The sequence below is a fragment of the Malania oleifera genome, chromosome 5 (assembly GCF_029873635.1).
Source record: "Malania oleifera isolate guangnan ecotype guangnan chromosome 5, ASM2987363v1, whole genome shotgun sequence".
Classification (NCBI taxonomy): Eukaryota; Viridiplantae; Streptophyta; class Magnoliopsida; order Santalales; family Ximeniaceae; genus Malania; species Malania oleifera.
The window spans coordinates 1,998,109-2,024,674 of NC_080421.1; the positions used below are offsets into that span (position 1 = coordinate 1,998,109).

Sequence of the window (26,566 nt, forward strand, 5' to 3'; positions counted from 1 at the left end):
CTTTTCTATTTTTTTTTAATTTTAATGTAAAAAATTCAATTTTTCTATATTTTTCTTTATTTTTTTGTATTTTCTCATTTTATAAAATAAAATTTTACCCAATTTTTGTTATAAAACCCGAGACAAAATGAAATGTCTACACTAAATACCCCATTAAACTTGATTAACCAATTAGAATTTGATTAATCAATCAAATTTAAATTGATAATCAAATTTAAATATATTTGATTTATTTTTTATCTTTTAATTCCAATTTTGCAATTATCCTCCGTGTCTAATTGAAATCTCCATTATAAGTGCACGTACAAGCATATGAAGAAACTGGCTATGAACTTTATTTTTTTCCAATTTTTTATTTTTCTATATTTTTATATTTTCCATATATTTGAAAAAAAAATTTCATGTAATCAATTTTTTTGTATTTTTTTCATTTTATTGTATTTAATAAATAAAATTATATGCAAAATTTGAATTCGAATGAAAAATCACACCTAGAAAAAGATTTAAAAAAAATGGCATTAAAATTAAATTAAATAATCCTGTTTTTGCTATATAAAGCCCCAGTTGTCTACAACAATTGAGATAATTATCAAATAATTTACATTTCAAATAATTTTGGATAATTTTTAAAAGCTTTGACTAACTGACCAAGATACGTCTCCTTTAGAATTTGAAAAATTTTACATAAAAAAGTATCAATCTTTAAGTCAAACTTAAGCTGCCTAAATAATTATTTCAGCTATCATCTCATAAATATTTATAAAGTAAAATTAGCATAGAATAGAATAGATTAAAATAGATTATATTATCTTAATTTTACATATTCTTCATTCAACTTTTAATTTCATTCTTCACTAATTAACCTCCCTCTCTCTCTCTGCAGTGCAGTACGGCATTATACAGCCTAAACACTGAAAAATTAGTACAACTACTGCTACATACAACTTAAAAAACCATGTCCCTGCAATTGCAAATGAAATGTGGAATTAATTAATTGAAATTGGGTGTGATGACGGTGGTCAGAACAGAGCAGGGCCAGAGCCAAACACCCAGTTGGAAAAAAGCCAAAATGATGCAGCCCCCATAAAACCATCATTTACCCCCCACTCCCCAAACAGTACCTTAAACCCCCAAAAAACCCAAAACAGCAGATGATTACACAGAAAAAGAGAACTCATTTCACCATAGTCGGCCACTGTCAATAAAGGCATGCATCCATCTCCATGCCTATATTCTCATTCATCATCAGCTGTGGAGACAAACACACAGCAAAGCTGCGGCTTTTGGTTTTAGCTTCTTCCCTTCTTCAGTCTCCCCATTCTTTCATACATACATATGCATAAATACATAGTCTCTCATCCACTATACATATATATATATATATATATATATATATATATTAGTCAGACCACTGAAAAAAAAAAAAGGCCGGCTGCTGCACAAATTAACCCTAAACCTAAACCTAAAGCATAACTGCTTAATCCTCCCCCTACAAGAAAAAACAGAGCATTTGCCCAATTGTCCCTTTAACAGATTTACTTGTGCCTATTTGATCAGAGACCAAAAAACAGAGAGGAATGATTGAAAACAAGGAGACCCAAAAACCCATTCCTTTTGATTCAACTTTTCTTTTCTTTTTTTCACTTTTTCTAAAATGATTGTTCATTTCTTTGTCTCTTCTCCTTATAAAGCTATCTCAGTCTGCAAAGTTGTGGCAGCATTAAACCCCTGCTGCTGCTGTTGCTGCTGCTGCTGCAGCTGTGGTGATGGCTGTTCCACCTCCCACCTCGCCCTAGCAATGGCTCCATCATGCACAGGCACGTACTCCTAAGATCAATACAAACCAGTACTCACCACCACCACCACCATCATCACCATTACAAACCAAAACGCAAAAAAACACACACTAAAACAAGAACATAAGAAAAGAAAACACCCAGATGCCAGATATATAGAGCAGAACATTTGTTCTGAGAGGGAATCTGTTTTTTCTCTTTTGTCTATTTCTTCTAGAGATTGCAAATAATCATTAGAACCTGTATATTCAATTAAACCACTAGACCCACCTCAAGTTTCTGCACAAGTTCTTTGGCGCTGGGGGCAGAGACGATGATGCTCCTTTGGGATGGCCTGATGAAGCCGTCGTCCACTGCTTTGTCTATGAATGTGAGAAAGTAGTTGTAATACCCATCCACATTCAGCAAACCCACCTGCAAATTTCATCAAAGAAGTTTGACCAAAACCCTAATAACCCAATAAATGACAATCACAGAACTAATAAAAACACAAAAAAGCTAAATACCGTTTGGGGTTTTTGGGGTTTTAGAGCTCACTTACAGGCTTGTCATGAATACCCAGCTGAGCCCAGGTGATTACCTCCAGCAACTCTTCCAGAGTTCCATACCCGCCTGAATACAGAGAGAGAGAGGGAGAGAGAGATGAAGCTTGTGCACATAAGATTTAGAGAGAGAGAGAGAGAGAGAGAGAGAGAGAGAGAGAGAATGGGACCTGGTAAGGCAATAAAACAATCAGAATGGCGGGCCATCTCAGCTTTCCTTTGGTGCATGTCGGCCACTGGCCTTACCTCCCCAACCGTTTCTCCAGTTAGCTGTGCCTCCACAAACCAACACATATATCATCATCTTTCAATGCACCAAATGTTTAAAAACATGCGCTATGTACCAAACCCCAAATCCGAAATCAAAAATCAGAAAAATTAAAGCTAAGAAACTCAAAGCAGCAGCAATAGATGCGAGAGTATGAATTGAAAAGTGTGTGTGTATAAAATATATATATATATATATATATATATTTATATATACTCAACCTCTTTGCACATCAGAGTTCTTGGGATGATCCTGTAGCGACAAACCAAATAAAATTTTTTTAAAACCCCAAATGGGAATTAATATAATATGACAACAACCAAGAAAACAAAAATTAATAATAATAATAATAATGGATTAAATCAAACATGGGTTTGTAATTTTTACTGAAATGGAAGTAATGTACCCAAGAACATGGCATCCACCGCGATGAACAGCTTGGGAAACCAAACCCATCAGCCCAATACTCCCACCTCCGTAAACGAGGTCCAACCTCCTCGACACCTTCACAGACAGAACACGCACTCTGTAAAAGATGGCTAAACGAGGGCATAATGAAATAAAAGAACAAAAAGTTGGGTCATTGCATTATTATGCAGAAATACAGGGGGCACCAGTTCTTGACCCAAATCAATGGCGGCGTCTCTGTAGCTGTTCCGCTTGCCGGTGCTGCTCCCGCAGAACACACCCACACTCTTGAATCTCGAATTTACAACTCTCTCGTCCATCTTTTGTAAATTGCGATTGTTACCTGCTTCTTCTTCTGTGGAGAAGGTAAAATAGAACAGCAACTATAATATATATATATATATATATATATATATATATATATTATAATTATAAATAAAATAAATGGAATACAGAAAGCGAAGAGGTGCATGGGGAATGGTGCTATGTATCCCTGTTCTTACACGTGTCCTTTTGTGATGCCTAAATGGCGAAGGACCCGTAATGCCAGCATTATCCTGATGAATTATGATATTGGCCTAGCTTGCCCCAATCCCCAAAGCCACCCTACCCTACGTCCAGGGTAGTATTACCTAGGCTGTAGAGACCCTACCGCTACCGCCAGCCAACAAAAAGCGATGGGTCACGCACGTGCAGAACGTCTGCATCAAATCAGGATTAACAATTTGATTAATAATATTTTAATCTAAAGAATTCTCATCCTATTATTTAATTAATATTATTTTTATAACATCTACATATATCCCTATAAAAAAAAAATCCTTTATTTTTAGTGTTTATTCCTTACAAATTTAACAAAATACAAATTTTCTCATAACATTTCAAGATTTTGTCAAATTTGCTTATTTTAGTTTTTGAAAATTTTACGAATATCTATTAAGATTTTAACAGTTTCATAAATTTTATTAAACATTTAATTTATAAAGCATGTTATGTATTATGATCGAATCAATCGATGAGAGTTCGTTAGATATAGACTCGTGCCTTCAATATTTAACTAATTATGAGTCATGCTAGGTAATATAGGTTCGCGATAGCATGAACGAACGTCATAAGGTTCACTGTATATAATTTATTGAGTAATCCTATGTAATGTAGTCCCGTGATAATACGAGCTCACATGAGGTTCACTAGGTATAGCAGTGTGGCTCCACGCACTCACACTGTTGTATCCAATGAGTTTCCACCATGTGAATCCATGACATTAAACATTTTTCTTAATGTATATGGTAATTATATTTATTTCTACAATTAACAATATAGTAATAAAGCGAGTAAAAATAATGTTAAAAATGTAATATTTTTATATGTTGTCGTTTATCAAAATTTTTTAAATATTAAAAGAATAAAATGTAGACATCAAACTAAAATTTTTTCTTTGTGTATGCATGAATAATATAGAATTTACGTAGAGGTATTGTTGATCGTGCAACCATGTTCCCTTGAATTCCTCGCTATCTCTACCATCACTTGATGGGCGACGCTACGTAATACCGCATCAGAGTCACTGCCGCCCATACTAGAAGGCTCTACACCGTCACCACCACCAGCATTCGTATTGTCATTCTCAGGGTTTATCTTGAAAATAACACAACATAATCTTAGAATTCTATCATAACACGACTAGTGCATATATCTAGCTAAAACCATAAAATATCTTTATACCACCAATCAATTTAACATCTTTATTTCCAAATTTAAGGTTCAGTCTTACCACTTATAAATAAAAACCGACGATAGTTTATCATGATTTTCCTGAAATCGTCATCCCAAAAAAATCACAAAAATCACCATGGAATTTCCTGCCTCCAGGTTGTGAGTCGAAATCCTAAATTCTAATCTTAACCTCCAACAATGACTGATTAAAATCCCAATCAACCCATCTCTTAGCCTCTTCAAGATTAATTCCTATACTCTGGTATTGTATTCCGCTGAAGTCTGCAGAATCTAACAACCTATGCTCTGATACCAAACGGTGATGCCCTGATTTCTTTTTTATATATCTATATAACAATAATCAAATACCATGATATCATACCATCAACATGACCCAACCCGAAGTGGGGACAACAAGTGAACTGTACATGTCTTACGTCAAACCAAGCAGTGGAAACATACATATACGCACAATCCTAGATACAAAACCAGAGTGCTAACATCATCATAATACCTAAATAACTCTCCAGAACCATATTCTAATACAATACCAGATGTCTCCAAATATCAATATACACATCAATTCCCGCCAGTACTTACTTTGTACGAACAGCTAACTAGTCTTGCCCTGGAACTTTAGGATCGGTCCCCTCGTGGACCTAAAATGTTTAAATATTTATTTGGGGTGAGACACCTCTCAGTAAGACGAAATAAATTATTGACAGTATGTGACAACAAGAGTTTGGTGTAGTAAAACACATCCAGTTAAATAATTATTTCAACTAGGAAAAACATGTAAATATGTACCCATAACCATATATATGTATATATACGTATATGTTAATATATTTTCAAAGGCTTTCATTTCTCATAAACATGCTCTAACTCATGAGTATCCATATGTATGTAACACAACTCGTCTATAACTCATGACTGTTCATCATATCGGTTAGCATAAATTCATCGCATCTATAATGAGGAACCATCCTGAGGATATTCATACATCATCGTCATGTAATCACCCCACATGACTGGGGTTGTGCGGCCTGAAGGCGAGACCTAACCATGGCTAGCCGACCAAGTTAAATCAAAACTGAACGCTTCTGTAGTACGATTAACCTACCACAGCCTAGTCTGGACTTCAGGGGCTGTCCACACACTCCGCAGGCCCAATCGACTGTCACTGCCACACTTTATATGAGACGTGTGGTTGCACTAACTCAATCACTAGCAATGGTACTGTGCTTTCTATAAATCACATATCCATCAAGGTTCTTATTTCCACATTTCTGTATTCATAATTCATCATATCTATATATATCTCATCGCATTTGCATATATCTCATGTCATCATGTTAGTGTAATTCGCGTCTGTGTATATCACATATCATCTTTTATGTATAAAACCTATATGTATATGCCATGCCACATATCATCATTTCTGTATAAAACAAATATGTGTATATCACATATCTCATTTCTGTATAAAACATATCTGTATATATCACGTATCTCATTTCTATATAAAACATATCTGTGTATATCACATATCATCATTTCTGTACAAAACATATCTGTATATATCACATATCTCATTTCTGTATATATCGCGTATCTTATTTCTGTATAAAACATATATGTATATATCACATATCTCATTTCTATATAAAACATATATGTATATATCACATACCTCATTTCTCATGCCACACAACTTTTGAATGATAATTCATAATATAATAATCTCACGGAAAATATCCATATCATAATATTCCAAAATCACAAAAAATATTTTCATTTTCACGTACTTTAAGCCAACCAGTTAATTCCCAAAAATATATGTCATAATTTATTCCCCTTACCTGCTTACTGAGAAAGTGCCCGCAATGATCTTAAACAGATGCCTGCGGCGATCGAAACTCAAAACCCTGAAATCATATTTTTAGTTTAATCAACTAAATCCCAGAATAATTACCATCCTAACATTCCTAGGCTTACACACTCCCATTAACTGGTTAAATTCTAAAACAATTAACACAATCCATTTTTTTTACCTTAACTTTACAGTGGTGCCCAGGAACCCCAAAACATAAATTTGCTCCGATTAAATTGCATAGAATCGCAGTTAGGCCTTAAAAATGGCGTGTAATAATCAATTTGGGGGAGGTTTGAGTAAGAAAATGATGAGAGCGAGAGTGTTGGCCACAACCTAGAGAGAGAGAGAGAGAGTGAAGAGGGTTTTAATTTTTTCAAACAAAATGAGCTAAGACCTATATATAGGTCACTATCCCTGAGCAAAACCAACTATGGTTTTTCTTGGGGTCTATGAAACCGTCGACCGTTTGGTCTTTAACCAAACCATTTTTCACCGTTTTACCCTTACCTGGCCACAGTAACACAAAACCGTTGACGGTTTTTCTGCACTCCCACCAAACCATCATTATTATTATTATTATTATTATTATTATTATTATTATTATTATTATTATTATTTTATGGTCTCTACATCCTCCCATCCTTACAAAAATTTTGTCTTCAAAATTTGCTATCTATCACTTGTACCAACCCTAAGGAAAAACACTGAAATTTTATTAATTACCCTCACTCACTTATGGCGGAGGAATACTGTGGTTATAATAAAGGGTCTTGGGAGATTACAATCAATCACATAAATAAAAGAAAACTTTCCCAAAACCATTTATAACCTAAAACCAAAAATACTAACTTATAACCAATCACTCTACATTGTACTAGTCAATAGTAAAAAATAGTCATTTTCTTTTACCTGTCTAACTCCAGATTTCACTGAACAAGTCTAGATATCTCTGGAACATCTCCTTTTCTAGTTCCCACAAAGCCTCCTCGACTGCATGATTATGCCAGAGTACTTTTACTAGTGGGATTTTCTTGGTACTTAGTTCCTGTTCTTTATAATTTAGAATCTGGACTGGCACTTCATCATACGATAGAGTATCCTCAAGTTCCAGTGTCTCATAACTTATTATATGTGATGGATCTGGGACATATTTCTTCAACATAGACACATGAAATACGTCATGAATTCTGGATAACGCTCGGGGTAACGCTAACCTGTAGGCAATTGGACCGATTCTTTCTAGCATCTCAAACGGCCCAATGTACCTAGGGTTAAGCTTACCCTTCTTCCCAAATCTCATTATTCCTATCATTGGTGCAATTTTCAAAAACACATTATCTTCTACTCGAAATTCTAGCACTCGTCGGCAGGTGTCTACATAGCTCTTCTGTCAACTCTAAGTTGCTTTAATTCTTTCCCGGATAAGCTTGATTTTTTTAAGCCCGTTGTACGATCTCTGACCCCAAAATCTTCCTTTCACCAATTTCATCCCAATATAGCAGAGATCAACACCTCCGACCATACAATGCCTCATACAGTGTCATCCTAATAATGGCCTGGTAGTTGTTATAAGCAAATTCGACCAGTGGCATATACTGGATCCAACTACCACCAAAATCAAATACATAGGCCCAAAACATATCCTCCAATATCTGTATGGTGCTCTCTGTCTGTCAATCGATCTGAGGATGAAATGTTGTACTGAAAGTTAGTTTGGAACCTAAGGGTCTTTGTAAATTTTTCGAGAATTGAGATGTGAACTATGGGGCACTGGCACACCATGCAGTCTGACTATCTTCTGTATATACAACTCTGCCAACCTACTCATGGAGTAGCTAACTCTAATGGGAAGAAAAAGGGCAGTCTTCATTAATCGGTCAACGACTACCCAGATAGTGTCCTGTCCATAAAGTGTCAGCGGTAATCCTGTGACAAAGTCTATAGAAATATGCTCCCACTTCCACTTAGGAATGTGGAGTGGTTGCAACTATCCCACTGATCTCTGATGCTCAGCTTTTACCTACTGGCATATCAAACACTACTCTATACATTGAGCTATTTCTTTTTTCATATTACTCCACCAAAAGGATTCCCACAGATCTCTGTACATTTTTGTGTTTCTTGGATGTATTGTATATAGAGAACGGTGCGCCTCTTGCAAAATAGTCTTTTTAATTTCATTATCATCAGGTACACATAACCTAGTATGAAACCTTAAAGCCCCATCATTTGAAATATTAAAATCTACTCCCTGTCCACTCTGCACTTTTTCCCTGATTCTTACTAATTTTGCATCCTGCATCTATGTAGTCTTAATTTTCTTTAGTATAATCGAATGAAGTATTTGATTGGCAATAATTGCTTGGTGATTACCTTCTATAAGCTCCACCCCAAGTTTTTCCAAATTCATTCTGATATGATGCTGCACCACCATTGCTAATATTGAGGCACTCCCTGATTTCTGACTCAAGGCATTAGCTACTATATTAGCCTTTTCTAGGTGGTAACTGATGGTGCAGTCGTAATCCTTTATCAATTCTAGCCATCTCCTCTGCCTCATATTTAACTCCTTTTGCGTGAAAAAATATTTCAAACTCTTATGGTCCGTAAAGATCTCACATTTCCCGCCGTATAAATAATGCCTCCAAATTTTCATTGCATACACTAATGCAAGCAACTCCAAATCATGTGTCAGGTAGTTCTTCTCATATTCTTTAAGTTTTTGAGAAGCTTATGCAATGACCTTCCCTTGCTGCATCAAGACACACCTGAGTCCCTTTTGAGACGCGTCACTGTATATCACAAATCCACTATCTCCTGAGGGAATAGACAAAACTGGTGCAGTGACAAGTCGCTACTTCAATTCCTGGAAGCTCTGCTCACAATCATCAGTCCACTCGAACTTCACATTTTTTTCTCGTCAACCATGTCAGAAGACCCGATAATCGAGAAAATCCTTCCACAAACCACCAATAGTATCCTGTCAGACCTAGGAAACTTCTGATCTCTTGAACATTCCTCAGTCTTGCCCAGTCCACTACTGTCTCTATCTTGCTTGGATCTACAGAGATATCATCCTTGGATATCACATGCCTGAGAAAATTAACTCGTTCCAACCTAAATTCACACTTCTTGAATTTGGTGTCTCTCAGTATCTAAAGAACTATCCTCAAATGTGTCTCATGCTCCTTGGGGCTCTTTGAATAGACCAGAATATCATCAACGAAGACCACTACAAACTAGTCCAGGTATTCATGGAAAACTCTGTTCATTTGATCCATAAATGTCATCGGAGCATTTGTCAGTTCGATTGGCATGACTAAAAACTCATAATGGTCATACCGAGTTCAGAAAGTTGTCTTTGAAACATCCTCTGCCTTGACCTTCACTTGATGGTACCCAGATCGAAGATCAATCTTTGAGTAAACCCGTGTTCCCTGGAGTTGATCGAATAAATCATCAATATGAGGAAGAGGATACTTATTTTTAACTGTCACTTTATTTATCTCTCTATAGTTGATACACATCCTCATTGTCCCATTTTTCTTCTTTACAAAAAGAACAAGCGCTCCCCAGGGTGATACACTAGATCTGATAAACCCTTTATCCAACAATTCCTGCAACTTTTCTTTTAATTCTCTCAACTCTGCTGGAGTCATTATATAGGGAGGTTTAGATATTGGTGCCATCCTTGGAAGTAAATCAATGGCAAATTCAATCTCTCAGTCGGGAGGCAACCTAGGTAAACCTCCTGGAAAGACATCAGGGAATTCTCTCACCACTGGTATATCATCACACTTTAACCCTCCCTCAAGAGCTTCCTTCACACAATCTATTTACCCCTGGAATCCCTCCAAAAGCAGCCTCATCGCCTGATAACATCTGCGGTGGGAAACACACACATGACCCCACAAACCTGTACTCTTGCTCTCCTGGTGGTCTGAATACTACCTCTTTCTTATGACAATCAATGCTAGCATAGTTGGCGGCTAGCCAGTCCATTCCCAAAATCAGATCAAACCCATGCATGTCAAATACCACTAGATTGACTAGTAGCATTTTTCCATGAAAATCCACTAGACAGTCTCTGAGCACCCTTCTACATATCACCACTGATCTTTTCGGTGTGGCTACTGATTATTCGGTGTCCAGCATTTGAGTTTCTATCCCATATAACTTGATGTATCCTAAAGATATAAAAGACCAGGTGGCACCTGAGTTAAACAAAACAACAGTTTTATTTGAAAACATAGAAATAATACTTGTCACCACGTTGCCTGCCGCCTCTACGTCTCCCGGTGTTAGAGCATAGACCTACGTCGATGCGGTATTCCTCTACTAACTGCCTCGGGGTGCTTGGTTGTCTCCTCAGTATAGTCTAGGAGCAGGAGCATTGCCCAGGTGCGCATGACAATCTCGTGCCATGTGGCCGAGTCGACTGCATCGATAACAGGTTACCTCTTCTACTGGGTGTCTCTTGTAGCACCTATGACAGGGAGGGTGCAATGGTCTGCCCTGAACAGCTCAATATCACATCACCTATCTCTGACCTCCACTACCACCATGTCTCCTCCAAGGTCCCTAACTAGTACCTGCTTGAAACTCAAGAGGCATGGGCCTCTTCCTCTAACTCTACTCCCCATCATCTCTCTGTAGACTAGTCTCTATCACTGTAGCTTTATCTACTATCTCTGAAAAGGTTTGGACCTAGAATGCCACCACCTTTTCATAAATACCCTACCTCAAGCTACTCTCGAATCTCCTCGCATTCTTCTCCCTGTCCGGTACCATATATGGAGCAAAACTGGACAACTCTACAAATCTAGTAGTATACTGCTGAACCGTCAGGTACCCCTAGGTCAAATTCAGAAATTCTATCTCTTTAGCATTTCTGGCAGTGGCAGGAAAATACCGTTAAAAAAATATCTCCCTGAAGTGGCTTCAAGTCAAAACTATAGGCACCGGTCTCTGCTCCTCCAACAATCTCACGGACCTCCACCAACGTTTAGCCTCCCCTGTCATCTTAAAAGTAGCAAATGATACTTTTTGCTCCTCGGTGCATGGGAGAATTGACAATGGCTCCTCAATCTCTTGGACCTAGTTCTTTGCCCGAACGGGTCGGCTCCTCCTCAAAACGATGGGGGAATTCATTCGAGTAAACTACTCGATCATGTAGCCCTGTTCCTCTAAATTCCTTGCTATCTCTACCATCACTTGCTAGGCGATGCTGCGTAATACCACATCAGAGTCATTGCCGCCCATGCAGGAAGGCCCTGCACCGTCACCACCACTACCAGCATTCGTATTGTCATTCCCAGGGTCCATCCTAAAAATAGTACAACATAATCTTAGAATCCTATCATAACTCGACTAGTGCATTTATCTAACTAAAACCATAAAATATCTTTATACCACCAATCAATTTAAAATCCTTATCCCCCAATTTAAGGTTCACTATTACCACTTAGAAACAAAAACCGATGATAGTTTACCATGGTTCTCCTGAAATCGTCATCCCAGGAAAATCACAGAAACCACCACGGAATTTCCTGCCTCCAGGCTACGAGACAAAACCCTAAATTCTAATCTTAACCTCCAACAATTATTGATTAAAATCCCAATCAACCCATCCCCTACCCTCTTCAAGATCCATTCCTATACTCTAGTATTGTATTCCACTGAAATATACAAAACCTAGCAACCTATGCTCTGATACCAAACTGTGACGCCCCGATTTTTATTTTTTTTATATATCTATATAACAATAATAAAATACTCATGATACCATACCATCAACATGACCCGACCTGAAGTGGGGATAACATGTGAATTATACATGTCTTACATCAAACCAAGCAATAGAAACATACATATACACACAATCCTAGATACAATACCAGAGTGCTAACATCATCACAATACCTAAATAACTCTCCATAATCAGATTCTAATACAATACCAGATGTCTTAAAATATCACTATACACATATCAATTCCCCCCAATACTTACTCTGTACGAACAACTATCTAGTCCTGCCTTAGAGCTCTAGGCTTGGTCCCCTTGTGGACCTGAAACGTTTAAATATTTATTTAGGGTGACACACCTCTCAGTAAGACGGAATAAATTATTGATAGTGTGTGGCAACAAGAGTTTGGTGTAGTAAAATACATCCAATTAAATAATTATTTCAACTGGGGAAAACATGTAAATATGTACCCATAACCATATATATATATATATATATATATATATATATACGTATACGTTAATATATTTTCAAAGGCTTTCATTTCTAATAAACATGCTCTAGCTCATGAGTATCCACATGTATGTAACACAACTCGTCTGTAACTCATGACTATTCATCATATCGGTTAGCATAAATTCATCGCATCTGTAATGAGGAACCATCCTAAGGATATTAATACATCATCATCATGTAATCACCCCACATGAATGGGTTGTGCGGCTCGAAGGTGGGAGTTAACTGTGGCTGGCCGATCAGGTTAGAACAAAACTGAACGCGTCAGTAGTATGATTGGCCAACCACAGCTTGGTTCGAACTCTAGGGGCGGTCCACACACTCCACAGGCCCAATCGACTGTCACTGCCACAATCTATCTAAGAGGTGTGGTTGCACTAAGTCAATCACTAGCAACGGTACCGTGCTTTCTATAAATCACTTATCCATTAAGGTTCTCATTTCTACATTTCTATATTCATAATTCATCATATCTTTATATATCTCATCACGTCTGCATATATCTCATTTCATCCTATCAGTATACTTGGCCTATGTATATATCACATATCATATTTTCTATATAAAACCTATCTATATATGTCACACATCATTTATGTATAAAACATATTTGTGTTTATCACATATCTCATTTCTGTATAAAACATATCTGTATATATCACATATCTCATTTTTGTATAAAACATATCTGTATATATATCACATATCTCATTTCTGTATAAAACATATATATGTATATCACATATCATCATTTTTGTATAAAACATATCTGTATATATTACATATCTCATTTCTGTATAAAACTGTTGGAATTAGTGTATTCCCAAGAGGGGGGTGAATTGAGTATTACAAAATTTCTCCCAAGGTTCAACTAAATTTCAGCAACAGTATAACCACAACTTAGGGTCTGTCAATATAATCATAAACCCAATCAACACACGTACAACATATATTGAATTAGGCATACAACATATATGTGCTGAAAATGAAAGTGCGAAAAATAAATTGCGGAAATATAAAGTATACACACGATATGTTATCAGGATTCGACCAATACTACCTACGTCTCTACCTCATGCTCACAAGCAAGAGGATTCCATTAAGGCTCACTTAACGGGTGGAGCGGCATCTAATACAACCAGGTCAAATTAACACAAAGTTAACCTCAACCTTTACAAATTCTCCTTACGGGGTGGAGAAGGCCCTACTGATCCTTACGAGCTAGATCAACGCGCCCTCAGACCACGCCTGGAATACAATATACAATTGAAATTTGGTGTACAAATAAAGTTGCTTCTAATACAAGTAGATTATGCACCAATAAGCACAACCAATAATCAACGCACGTCCAATGAAAGAACTAGAAGCTCAATGCAGATATGTGCAATAACATTTAATCTAATGTCAATGAGCAATCTACTGTAAGAATGTATTATCAAACTATCTTTGAAACAATATATATAAGTATGTATCAATCACAAGTAGGGTTTCAAAGATTTTTAATATAATGATCAAATATCTCAAAAATGATTTTCGAAAATATTATGCATAAAAGATATTTAAGTATAAGCTTGTAAAAATATTTTGCTTCACAAATCACAATACAAGCTTAGGAGTCTTGCAATACAAATGCTAAGACTCACAAGCTACCAATTTTTTCCCACACAATGGATTTATTGATTAGATCGGGGGAAAAAACTTTGAGATAAACTCTCAATCGAAAAATAATCACACAATCACAACAATGAGAGTTATAGCAATTGTGAGCTATGTAGGATGACGTAGGATACTCTCACTCAAGATTATTTTTCAAATGAATTATCAATGGAAGAGTGTGACGACCTGCTTAATTTCCACACATTTTTTTTTTCATATTACAAAATCACAAAACTCAACTCTGTAGATCATAATCCACCTGAACCTGTGGGTACCAGGGATACATCAGAACACATAGTAGAAGTCTAAGCAGTATAAAACATATAATCATATACATCTCATTATACCATTCATCACAATACCAGAGTTACTACAATCACTGTATATATATATATATACAACACTCAACCCAAAAATATGTCTTAGGGTCATTTCCACAAAATACATTCGACCCTATCAAAAAACTTACCCTTCTGGAAGGGCAAATCTACCGTACTAGATCAGCGGGGCTTTACCCGCTCTCCTATCAGGGGCTCATGAAATATTTATGAAATTTGGGGTGAGACACCTCTTAGTAAGGGAAATAAACTAATACTAGTGTGTGGCAACATGAGTATTCCGTGTTATACATATACCATACAAAACATATTCAGTAAACTATTATGTCAGCTATGAGAAAACATATATATATATCATCAAAACATGACATAACATACTGCATTTTCATAAACATATTTCATCTCATATAATAATAATATAAAAACATTCCTGGTAGGTTAGCTAGTTGTTGTCATGTATTAGCCCCACATGATTGGGTTGTGTGGCCCGAAGGCGGGACCTGACAATAGTTGGCCGACCACTGCCAAGTCAAAAGTACAGTCTGTAAGTTTGATGGGTCTGCTAGTCCTGGTTCGTATACCAGGGGTGCTCACACACTTCTTATAAACTACATCGACCATCCAATCTCACATCACTCCGTATAGCGGTGTTAGCACAAATATCATGATCACGAAGACCATGGACACATAGCAACGGTATCGTGCAAGTGCTAGCCTAGACCAAACCAACCAGGTTCTGATATCATATAACATATATTGAAACTGTGATACATGAATATTTCATATCATTAATTATCAAATCAATCATATCATTTTGCATATATATGTATATCATGAAAATTATCAGCCCGTATGTCGGTATTACACATTTTACCATAACTCGGCCCATACGCCGGCAAATCATATCATAGCACAGCCCGTACGATGGCAAATCACATCCATAGCACGGCCTGTATGCCGAAAAATCATATCATAGAACAGCCCATACGTTGGCAAATCACATCCATAGCACGGTTCGTACGCCGAAAAAGTATATCCATAGCACAACTCGTACGTTGGCAAATCACATCCATAGCATGGCCCGTATGCCAACAAAACGTATAAAAATCTCAGCCCGTACGCCGATTTTCCATTATAAAAATCCGTATCATTAACACATTCCCAGAAAACAGTATTTCATAACATTTTCTACTCATGTCACACTAAACAGGTTTTTCGCATATTCAACATACCATCATTTTCAATAGTATTTTACCAAATATATAAATCATATATAAATATATTTATTTTCTAAAATCGAATGCTATAACAATATACATATTTTCATAAAATATTAACTTAGTTTATCCCCTTACCTGATTCTTGAAAAGCCCCTAAGAAAATCTGTCCCGCACCCGTAGGGTTCCCTACTCAACTCCCTGAAAACAACATTCCCCAGAACTAAAGTTTAGTATTTCTATACGTATAACACTTCCTACAACTGTCAATTAACCAAATACTGAGTAGAAAGCCTTACCCTAAATTTGGGATGGTTTCCACCTCAGCCCCACCGATGATCCGCTTCGATAGACTTGCAGAGAATTTTCCTAGGAACGTCATGGTGGCTTCAGATCGTCAATCCGATGAAGATCCGGACTGAAATCGAAGAGAGAAGGGGGAAGGGCCGTAGGATGAGAGAGAGAGAGAGAGAGAGAGAGAGAGAGAGAGAGAGAGAGAGAGAGAGAGAGAGAGAGAGGGTTTCTGTGCTTAATTTCCATAAAAAATTCGAGTTTTCACTATTTACAGGGCTGGATACGTCGACGAGTCCTTTAATAATTTCATCGACAAAAACCACTCCTCGTCGAAGAAATTCAGATTGCCCAAAACCTCTCTTGGTATTTCCTCATCGACAAATCTTGGCTTCGTCGATGAGGTTTTCTTATACCCTCATCGACGAATCCCCTGTGTTTGTCGACGAGGTCCTGAAAATTTCTTTTGGTTTATTCCTTCCAAAATGTCATGTTGTCAACGAACGAAGTCGACTGCCTCCTTCTATTTTCGGTTTCCATTTCCCTTCCTTTTTATTATTTAAATATCATTATTTTTCGAGTCGTTACAAAGAGTATATGGGTTGTGTATGAAGAAAGGGCTAAAAAATTTAGAGAAAAATTTTATTAATCAAACTCCCTAATCTTAGCTTAATCTTTGCAAATGAACTCATATATATATATACACACTAAAAAAATAACCGTTGGGGGACATGGATGGAATTTTAGAAAAGATTAAGTATGGTTAATAAAGAATAACCTTGTTTTAACCTTGGTAAAATTCAAGCAACCCGGGAGGTTCGGTCAACCATTTTTAGGGTTTGGTCAACCATTTTTAGACTTGAGGCGATTTTAGAACCTCCGAGGTTTAGTCGACCAGACTAAGTTCGGCTGACCAAATTTGGATGTTTGGTCGACTAGGCCATTTTTCAACTTCAAGTTCGGTTGACCAGGGCATTGGGATTTCCCCACGTGCCAATTCGGTTGACCAGAGCATTGATGTTCATTTTAAGGACGGTCGACCAAATGGCCAAACGTTTGACCTTGGGGATGTTCGGTCGACTGAAGGTCTTAGTATGTTTTGGCTCGATCGACCAAATGGTCATCTATTGACCTGGGAAGGTTCAATTGACCAAAGTTGTTTTGTAAGTTAAACATACTAACTTTGTGCATTCAAGTCCTAATTTCATTTGAAGTCACCCCTATTCACATGATTATCACTTCTAAGATATATGGGGCTTTTTTATGTAACATACTGGGACCTATGGTTAGTCTAAGGTCTTTGAGCTTTTTAATTTGTTCCAAAAATCTGGCGTTGATCAACTAAAATCCCTAAGGCAAACCTATGGTCTTAAGCTTATAGTCCCTACTAGGCATGTCATGCATTATTTATTACAGACCGATAGATTATTATTATAGACATGAATTAAAATAAATATATATAAAAATACAACTTAAAAAAAGCAAAGGCTTCATGCTCTGTTCCTTGGAAATTCCATGGATTTCACCAAAAGAATGGCTCGTTTAAGTGTTTCTCAACATCCATTTCTCATATGTCATCCATGCTTAGAAAAGTAAACATGTTCAAATACTCAAATCATACATATGAGATACTGTGGTTTGTCATAATCAAGACAGGAGACGAACTAAAAAGTCAATAAAAACATATTTGTGTATATCATATATTTTGTATAAAACATATCTGTGTATATATATCACATGTGTGACAACCCAAATAAAAATGGTATTTAAAATAATAAAGAAGAAGAGAAATTATCAAGGGACTTGTCGATGAACACAAGGGATTCGTTGACGAGGACATAAGGGGGCCTTGTCGACGAAGCCAAATTTCATCAACGAGGAAATAGCGAGAGAGGTTTTTAAGCTGACTGAATTTCGTCAACGAGGAGTGGATTTCGTCAACGAAATTACTGAAGGACTCGTCGACGATATGATGTGGCTTGTCAATGAATCCAGTCTTACAAATACTAAAAAAAATCAGATTTTAACTTCACAATTAAGCAAACACTCCTTCCCTCTCTCTCCATTTGGCTCCCTATCCTTCTTTCTTCGATTTTGGGCCGGATTTATGCCGGTTCGACAATTTGAAGCCACCACGAAGCTCTTGGGGAAGTTCTCTCCAAATCTGCCGGAGCGGATCATTGGTGAAAGCAAGTTGGAATTCATCCTTGAGTTGAGGTAAGGCTTTTTAAGCCAAATTTGGTCTTACAGTAGTTATAGGAAATGATATACACGTGAAAATACTGAAGTTTAATACTGAGAGTTTTCATTTTCAGGGTATTGATCAGGAAATTCTGCAGGTGTTAGACTAGGATATTTAAGGGGCTTTCTTAGTAGCTAGGTAAGGGAATAAACTAAAGCAGTTATTTTTCCACACGTATTATTATTATTATCAGCAAAGTAATTTTCAGGGAATATGTATTATATTTGAATATTATTGAGAAAATATATGTTATTAGGAAAATACTGCTATTATATGGGAATGTGATTTTAGAATGAAACATACATATTTACTCAGCTTTGTGTGGCATGAATATTATTTTTCATGAAATGTATTATGTTACGACAATTTTATGAATAAGATGTTTCAGGAATTACATAATAATGCAGTATATGATGATTTTGAAATACATGATAATTGATTTATATTCAGAATGTTATATATGAATGTTCGGCACGAGGCCGTAATTATGAAATGTTTGGCACGAGGTCGTAATTATGAAATGTTCGGTGCGAGGTCGTAATTATGAAATTATGAAAGATGCTATATTATTATGTATTATATGTTATAAGAACCCGGATGTTAGTTTAGTTCAATTTTAGGAGCTCGGTACCGTAGCTTATAGATCAGACATCTATTATCAGATTAGTGCTAACTACCCCATGAGGGGGTAGGAGATGGATAGTCAATGTGACTTTTAGTAGAGTTTGGACGTCCACCAGGCAGTCCGGACCAGGGTGTGGCGGGCCCATCGTACTTACAGACATTTTTGACTTAACAGTGGTCGTCCAGCCATTGTCAGGTCCCTCCTTCGGGCTGCATAACCCATCATAGAGGGTAATACATGACATTAGCTAGCTATTCATCCTAGGTATGTTTTCAATATTATCAGATATAACAGACGATTTATGAATGATATGAGTTACTAGAAAATATGAAAGTATATGATGATTCAGTATGTTATGATGAATATTTACAGATATATGAAATGTATTGTATATGTATAACTGCATTAAATGTTCATGTTGCCACACAATTGTATTTAGTTTATTTTCCCTTACTGAGAAGTGTCTTACCCCGGAACATTAAATGATTTTTAGGAAACCCAGAGGGACCGGCAAGTCAAGGCTGCCGTTGATTGGGTTGAGCTTCCCTACTAGAAGGGTAAGCGTTGAATTAGGATAAGGAGATTTTTGTTGTAAGATCCTAGGTCTATTTTTGATGTTTTGGAGATTGTATTTAAACACAGTATTATGGGAATGTAGTAAACTCTGGTATTATGTTTTATGGATGGATGATTGAGATTTTATTTTTACTGCTGTTTAGGTTTCCGCTGTTTATGTCAGGCTATCCCCGCTACCCACGAGTTCGGGTTGACTTTCTATTTATTATGCTACATTTTATATTAAGAATTTGAGGTTGTTGCAACATACCTCATTTCTCATGCCACACAACTGTTGAATGATAATTCATAATTTAATAATCTTAGGGAAAATATCCATATCATAATATTATAAAATCATATAAAATATTTTAATTTTAACGTACTTTAATTCAACCAGTTAATTCCCAAAAATATCTATCATAATTTATTCCCCTTACCTACTTATTGAAAAAGTGCCCGCAAACATCCTAAACCGATGTTTGCGGCGATTGAAGCTCAAAACCCTAAAATCATATTTTCATTTTGATCAACTAAATCTTGAAATAATTACCATCCTAACATTCCTAGGCTTACACACTCCCATTAACCGGTTAAAATCTAAAACAATTAATACAATCCATTTTTTTTTTACCTGAACTTTAGAGTGGTGCCCATGAACCCCAAAACACAAAATTGCTCTGATTAAATTGCAGAGAATCACAGTTAGGCCTTAAAAATGGCGTCCGATCATCAATTTGGGGGAGTTTTAAGTAAGAAAATGATGAGAGAGAGAGAGAGAGAGAGAGAGAGAGAGAGAGAGAGAGAGAGAGAGAGAGAGTGTGTGTGTGTGTGTGTGTTGGCCGCAACCTAGAGAGAGAGTAAAGGGGGTTTTAATTTTTTTCAAAAAAAATGAGCTAAGACCTATATAGAGGTCACTATCCCTAAGTAAAACCATCGATGGTTTTTCTTGGGGTCTATGAAACAGTTGACTGTTTGGTCTTTAACCAAACCGTTTCTCACCATTTTACCTTTACGTAGTTGTGGTAACACAAAACTGTCAATGGTTTTTCTGCGCTCTCACCAAACCATGTCAGTTTGGTTTACACCAAACCAATTCCCTTCTTTTCTTTGCTTTTCTTATTATTATTATTTTTGGGTCTCTACAGGACATGACAATTAAAAAATAGTCAAAATATCTTGTAATTGGCATTATTATTGTTTTTAAAAATTTATGCATATTTTATTTCAATTACATTTAAATTTATATAATCATTTTATTTTAATTTTAACTTTACAGTGTATAAAATGAATGATTTAATCCAAAAAAAAAAACCTATTTTTGGATATTAAATTTTTTACAACAAGTTGTCAAATTAACTAAAAACCATAAAATCTTATTTCTAATTTTTTGGTAAACAACAGAAAACTGATAATAGAAACAAAAACTTAAAACATAAACAAACAAGTTTTTATAATATGTTTTTCCACTACATAAAAATAAAAACAGAAAACTAGAAACAACAACGATACCAAATAGACCCTTAATTAACAAGTCAAGTTCAAGTTTTGCAATACAATCTTAAAACCTAATTTACTTCTTATTATTTTATTACTTTTATAATATATTTTAAGTGACATATATATTTATAAATATACATTTTTTTTTTTGTTGTAAAAGAGGGCGGCACCTCTTTTCTTAATTGTATTAATAACCCTCACTTATGGCGGAAGAATAACGTGGAAACAAAAGGACACTTGTGGCTTACATAATAACCAAATAAAAAAAACCCCATATATCAAACCAAACAAAAGAAGAAAACAAATGTTAGTATAATCTTCCTAAGATACCCTTGTACCCTTGTATACTTCCTAAGTTACCCTTGTATACCCTGCCTCCTTTAGCTATAAAGCCTTGTAAAGTGTTAATGAGAAATAAGATAGAGAGTTTCTCTTTTTACCTGGAATCAGAGCTTAGGGTTCTTTAATTTTTTTTTTCTCCGCCACCATCCGCTCCAGCTCTCCTTCTGGTTTCCGGCAACCACAGCAGTTCCCCTCATCAATCCTCTGGCTCCCTCTCGGTGTTCCCTTAGCTTCTCAGTGTTGTCATTATCATCGGCGCTCTCTCATGCACGTCATGGTCTCTTGGTTCGTCGCCCTCTCTATTCGTCCCCATCTCGGTCTCTCTGCACTTGTCGTGGTCGTGGTTTGTTCGTGGTCGTGGTCTGTTCGTGGTCTCTTGGTTCTCCACTCGCCTCTGTTTCTCCTTCTCCGACGTTGTCTCAGTTCTCCGCGTCTCGCAGACTCTACTGCTGCCACTCTCCTTCTTGATTCTCTGGTGACGTTCTTGATTCTCTGGTGATCTTGCTTCTCTCGTCTATCAGTGTTGTCTTGTTGGCTTCGTCTCTCTGGCAGCAACAACATCGATTCCACTGCTGCACCTTCTGGTGGTCCCTCCACACGGCCGACTGTGATCCACAGCAATCCTAACGACACCAGAGAAGCGCTCTTCTCTCTTTACTGTGATTCCACTTTCCAAAATATTTTTACTTCCTACTCTCCAATAAAACCACACCACAAAAAAAAAAAAAAAAAAAAAGATACTATAATTCCTACTCTCTTTACTGTGATTCAAATTTTCCAATATTGTCCTTGCATTTTTTTATGGCGTCTTTCACCGATGTTTCTCGCCTTATCGAGATTGTTTTGAATGGCTCCAACTACAATGCATGGGCTCAACAAATGTCAGTTTTTTTTAATTGATCGGCGATTATGGCATTTTGTCATTGGAACAGAACCAAAAACCACCAAAACTGCCATGCAATCCACAGAGGAGTTTGATGAGGCTCTTGATGAATGGGAAAGTACTCATTGTAAGATCCTTTCCTGGTTTATTAATACATTAGTTCCTACTATTCAGAGTCTACTTCCTAAGTTTCATAATGCCAAACTTGCTTGGGATTTTTTGGCCAAACAATACAACTGTGGCAGTGATGCTGCTCTCGAATTTCAGTTGGAAACTAGGCTTTCTCAGATGCATCAAGAACCTGGACAGTCTATTGCTGAGTTTCATGCTCAGGTTAGTGGCATTTGGGATCAACTTTCTCATGCTAACCCTGTTTTTTTCTGATGAGCAGTCAATTAAGTTTTTTGTTGCATATCAGGATCGTCGTCAATTCCTATACTTTATGATGCATATTCGGGACGAATTTGAGAATACTCGAGCTTCTTTGTTACATCGATCTCCTCTTCCTACACTTGAGGTTGCTCTTGCGGAGCTCATTTATGAGGAGACATGACAATAGACTCATCGAATTCATTCTACCGATATGATCTTGGCTATTGCTCCATCTAGCTCCTCTACTCCTGTTGCAGCTGTTACTTCTTCTAGACCGCGCCGTTTCAATGGCCAGTGCCACTATTGTAAGGAAGATGGTCACCGTATTTCTGATTGTCTTAAGAAGAAGGGCAAGGATGCTAGGGATGTTCTCAAGGCTAAGGCATCTTCCTCTTCCAGGCCTGTTGCTGCTGTCTCCACCAGCTCCTCATTTTCTGCTTCATCTTCTGCACCTACTTTGCCGTCTCTTTCTGCAGCTAACCTTGAGGCAATTATCACCCAGATTCTCTCCCGCACTTCTACTACCTTATCAGTCTCCACAGGTACCTCTACACCTTGGTTTATTGATTCTACCTGATGCAATCATATGACCTCTGCTTCCTCTTTAGTGACGCATAAGCAGTCTTTAAATCCTGTTCCCTTAATTTATACTGCTAATGGTTCACATATATCTGTTAGTCATCTTGGTCATGTTTCTACTCCTGCTTTTTCTGTCCCTAACACATATGTTGTGCCTAACTTGTCTCTCAATCTCCTTTCTGTTGGTCAACTTGTTAAAAGTAGTTTGATCTTAACCTTTTTTTACAAAGGTTGTGATGTGCAGGATCCGAAGATGGGCCAACTTATTTGGATCGGGCGTAAAATTGGTCGCCTTTTCGAGCTCATGTCTCTGCATTTGCCTCGTTCATGTTCTTCTCCATCTCTCTCTGCTACAGTGTCTTCTTGTGTTTGGCATTCTCGTCCTGGTCATACCTCATTATCTCGTGTTCAGTATTTAGCTTCCAGTGGTTGCTTAGGAAATGTTAAGTTTGAACTTTTTGATTGTATGCCTTACCAACTTGGGAAATAGAAAGCTTTACCTTTTAATGAAAGTAATTCTTTGTCTTCTGCACCTTTTGATTTGGTTCATTCTGATATTTAGGGACCTGCTGCTATCTCTACTAAGGGCGGGTCTCGGTACTTTGTTATTTTTATCGATGATTACTCTCGGTATGCATGGATTTATTTTTTGCATGATCGCACTGGGTTACTTACTATTTTTTGTGACTTTAAGCAAATGATTAAAACTCAATTTAATCGCACCATTAAAATCTTTCAGTCCGACAATGCCCTGGAATATACTTTTACTCCTTTCATTGCAAAACTTCACAAGGCCGGCACCTTATCCCATCGATCCTGTCCATTCACCTCCTAACAGAATGGTCGTGCTGAATGTAAGCATCGCCACATCCTTGACACTGTTCGCTCACAACTCTTCTCTGCATCCCTCCCAAAATCCTTTTGGGGAGAAGCTGCTCTTACCGCTGTTTACACTATTAATCAGGTTCCAACCCCTACTCTTTTTAATAAATCTCCATATGAGGCTCTCTATGGAAAGGTACCTGATTATTCTCTTCTCAAAGTATTTGGTTATGCTTGCTTTGTTTTGCTTCCACCTCATGAACATATAAAACTTGAACCTCAGTCTCGTCTCTGTTACTTTCTTGGTTATGGCATTGAACACAAGGGTTATCGGTGCTATGACCCCATAGCCAAGCGTCTTTAAGTCTCTCGGCATGTTCAATTTTGGGAACACAAAATGTTCACTAGTATTGCTCCATTTTCTTCTGATTGTCCCTCATACTCTCCCATTTTCACTAAACCTGCCATAGATCTCTCTCCTGATTTTTCCTCTAATGCAGATCATGACAGCTCATTAGGTGATCACTCCGTGTTTGCCTCTTCCGAACCTAGCTCGTCTGATGATCATGTCGTCGCATCCACTCCGCCCGAGTCCTCTGATTTGGATGTCCGTCGTTGTAGTCGGGTAATGGAACCTCGTACCTATCTTAGTGACTATCACTGTTTTTCTACTCTTGACTCCCTTCACGAGCCTCGCAATTATCACGAAGCTTGTTCTGTTCCTATTTGGCAGCAAACTATGTCTGAAGAACTTGACGCACTTCACAAAACTCATACTTGGGACACCTGCCTCTTAGAAAGACTGTAGTTGGGAACAAATGGGTGTATAAATGGAAAACGAACTCTGACGATTCTGAAGTAAGACATAAAGCTCGTTTAGTGACAAAGGGCTTTACTCAAGAATATGACATTGATTATGAGGAGGCATTTGCCTCTGTTGCTCGTATTACCTTCGTTCGCTCACTTTTGGCTATTGCCTCTGCTCGCTAATGACCTTTATTTCAGATGGATGTCAAGAATGCCTTCTTACATGGTGATTTGGCTAAGGAGGTATATATGCAACCCCCTCCAGGATATCCTTATCCTCCTAGTAAGGTCTGTCGTCTCCGCCGTGCTTTATATGGGCTTAAGCAAGCTCCCCATGCTTGGTTTTCCAAGTTCAGTTCCACTGTTGCACAGCTTGGGTTTGCCTCTAGCACTTATGGTTCAGCCCTTTTTACCCGTCACACAGCTACTGGCATTACTATTCTACTACTTTATGTTGATGATATGATCATTACTGGTGATGATACTTTTGGTATTCATAAGCTTAAGCAATTTCTATGTCACTAGTTTGAGATGAAAGACCTCGGTTCTCTTCGCTACTTCCTTGGCTTAGAAGTGTCTCCTACCTCTAATGGATACTCTTTGACTCAAGCTAAATATGCTTCTTATCTTCTCACACATGCCGGTATCACAGGTTGTAAGATCGCTAATAGTCCGCCGAAGCCCAACATCAAATTTCGTCCTAGTGATGGGGAGCTCCTTTTCGATGCCACTCGTTACTGATAGCTTGTTGAGAGCTTGATTTATCTCACTGTCACTAGACCAGACATTGCCTATGTAGTGCACCTTGTTAGCCAGTTTATATTGGCTCCTCGTTCCGTTCACTATGCAACTGTTCTTCACATCTTACGACATGTGAAGGGAACCCTATTTCATGGGCTTTTCTTCTCCTCTCACTCATCCTTGATGTTGTAGGTTTATTTAGATGCTGATTGGACAAGGGACCCTACTGATCGTTGGTCTACCGCTGGTTTTCTTTTTCTACTTGGTGACTCTCTTATGTCTTGGCGGAGCAAAAAACACACTGTTGTTGCTCGCTCTAGTACTAAGGTTGAGTATTGGGCTCTTACTGATACAACTTTTGAGCTTCTTTGGCTTTGTTGGCTTCTCCATAATATAGGTGTTCCCATACCCTCGCGCACTTCGCTTTACTGTGATAATCATAGTGCTGTCCAGATTGCTCACAACGATGTTTTTCATGAACGCACCAAACACATCGAGATCGATTGTCATTTCGTGCGTCATCATCTTCAAGAAAGGATACTTCGCCTCCTGTCAGTTCCTTCAACTAATCAATTGACTGATATCTTCACAAAGGCTCATCCACTTGGTCGCCATCGTGCTTTAGTATGCAAACTCCAGTTGACATCTTCAATACTATCTTGAGTTTGAGGGGGGATGTTAGTATAATCTTCCTAAGTTACCCTTGCACCCTTGTATACTTCCTAAG

General features: G+C 37.3%; 1 protein-coding gene across 3 annotated transcripts; it reads right to left on the reverse strand.

Moving 5' to 3' along the window:
- Nucleotides 1-967: 967 nt before the first annotated feature.
- Nucleotides 968-3,404, reverse strand: LOC131156578 (cytokinin riboside 5'-monophosphate phosphoribohydrolase LOG5-like). 3 transcript variants are annotated; one of them, XM_058110384.1, is made up of 7 exons: nucleotides 3,221-3,404; nucleotides 3,013-3,110; nucleotides 2,828-2,858; nucleotides 2,509-2,608; nucleotides 2,338-2,408; nucleotides 2,067-2,210; nucleotides 968-1,827 (listed from the first exon to the last, which is right to left on the reverse strand). In XM_058110384.1, exons 1-7 carry the CDS (start codon nucleotides 3,332-3,334, stop codon nucleotides 1,684-1,686), a joined length of 702 nt encoding a protein of 233 aa, XP_057966367.1. In that variant the 5' UTR covers nucleotides 3,335-3,404; the 3' UTR covers nucleotides 968-1,683. The 3 variants fall into 3 exon arrangements, with proteins under 3 accessions (XP_057966367.1, XP_057966365.1, XP_057966366.1); XM_058110382.1 differs by having other exon boundaries at nucleotides 3,194-3,404; XM_058110383.1 differs by having other exon boundaries at nucleotides 3,212-3,389.
- Nucleotides 3,405-26,566: the final 23,162 nt, after the last annotated feature.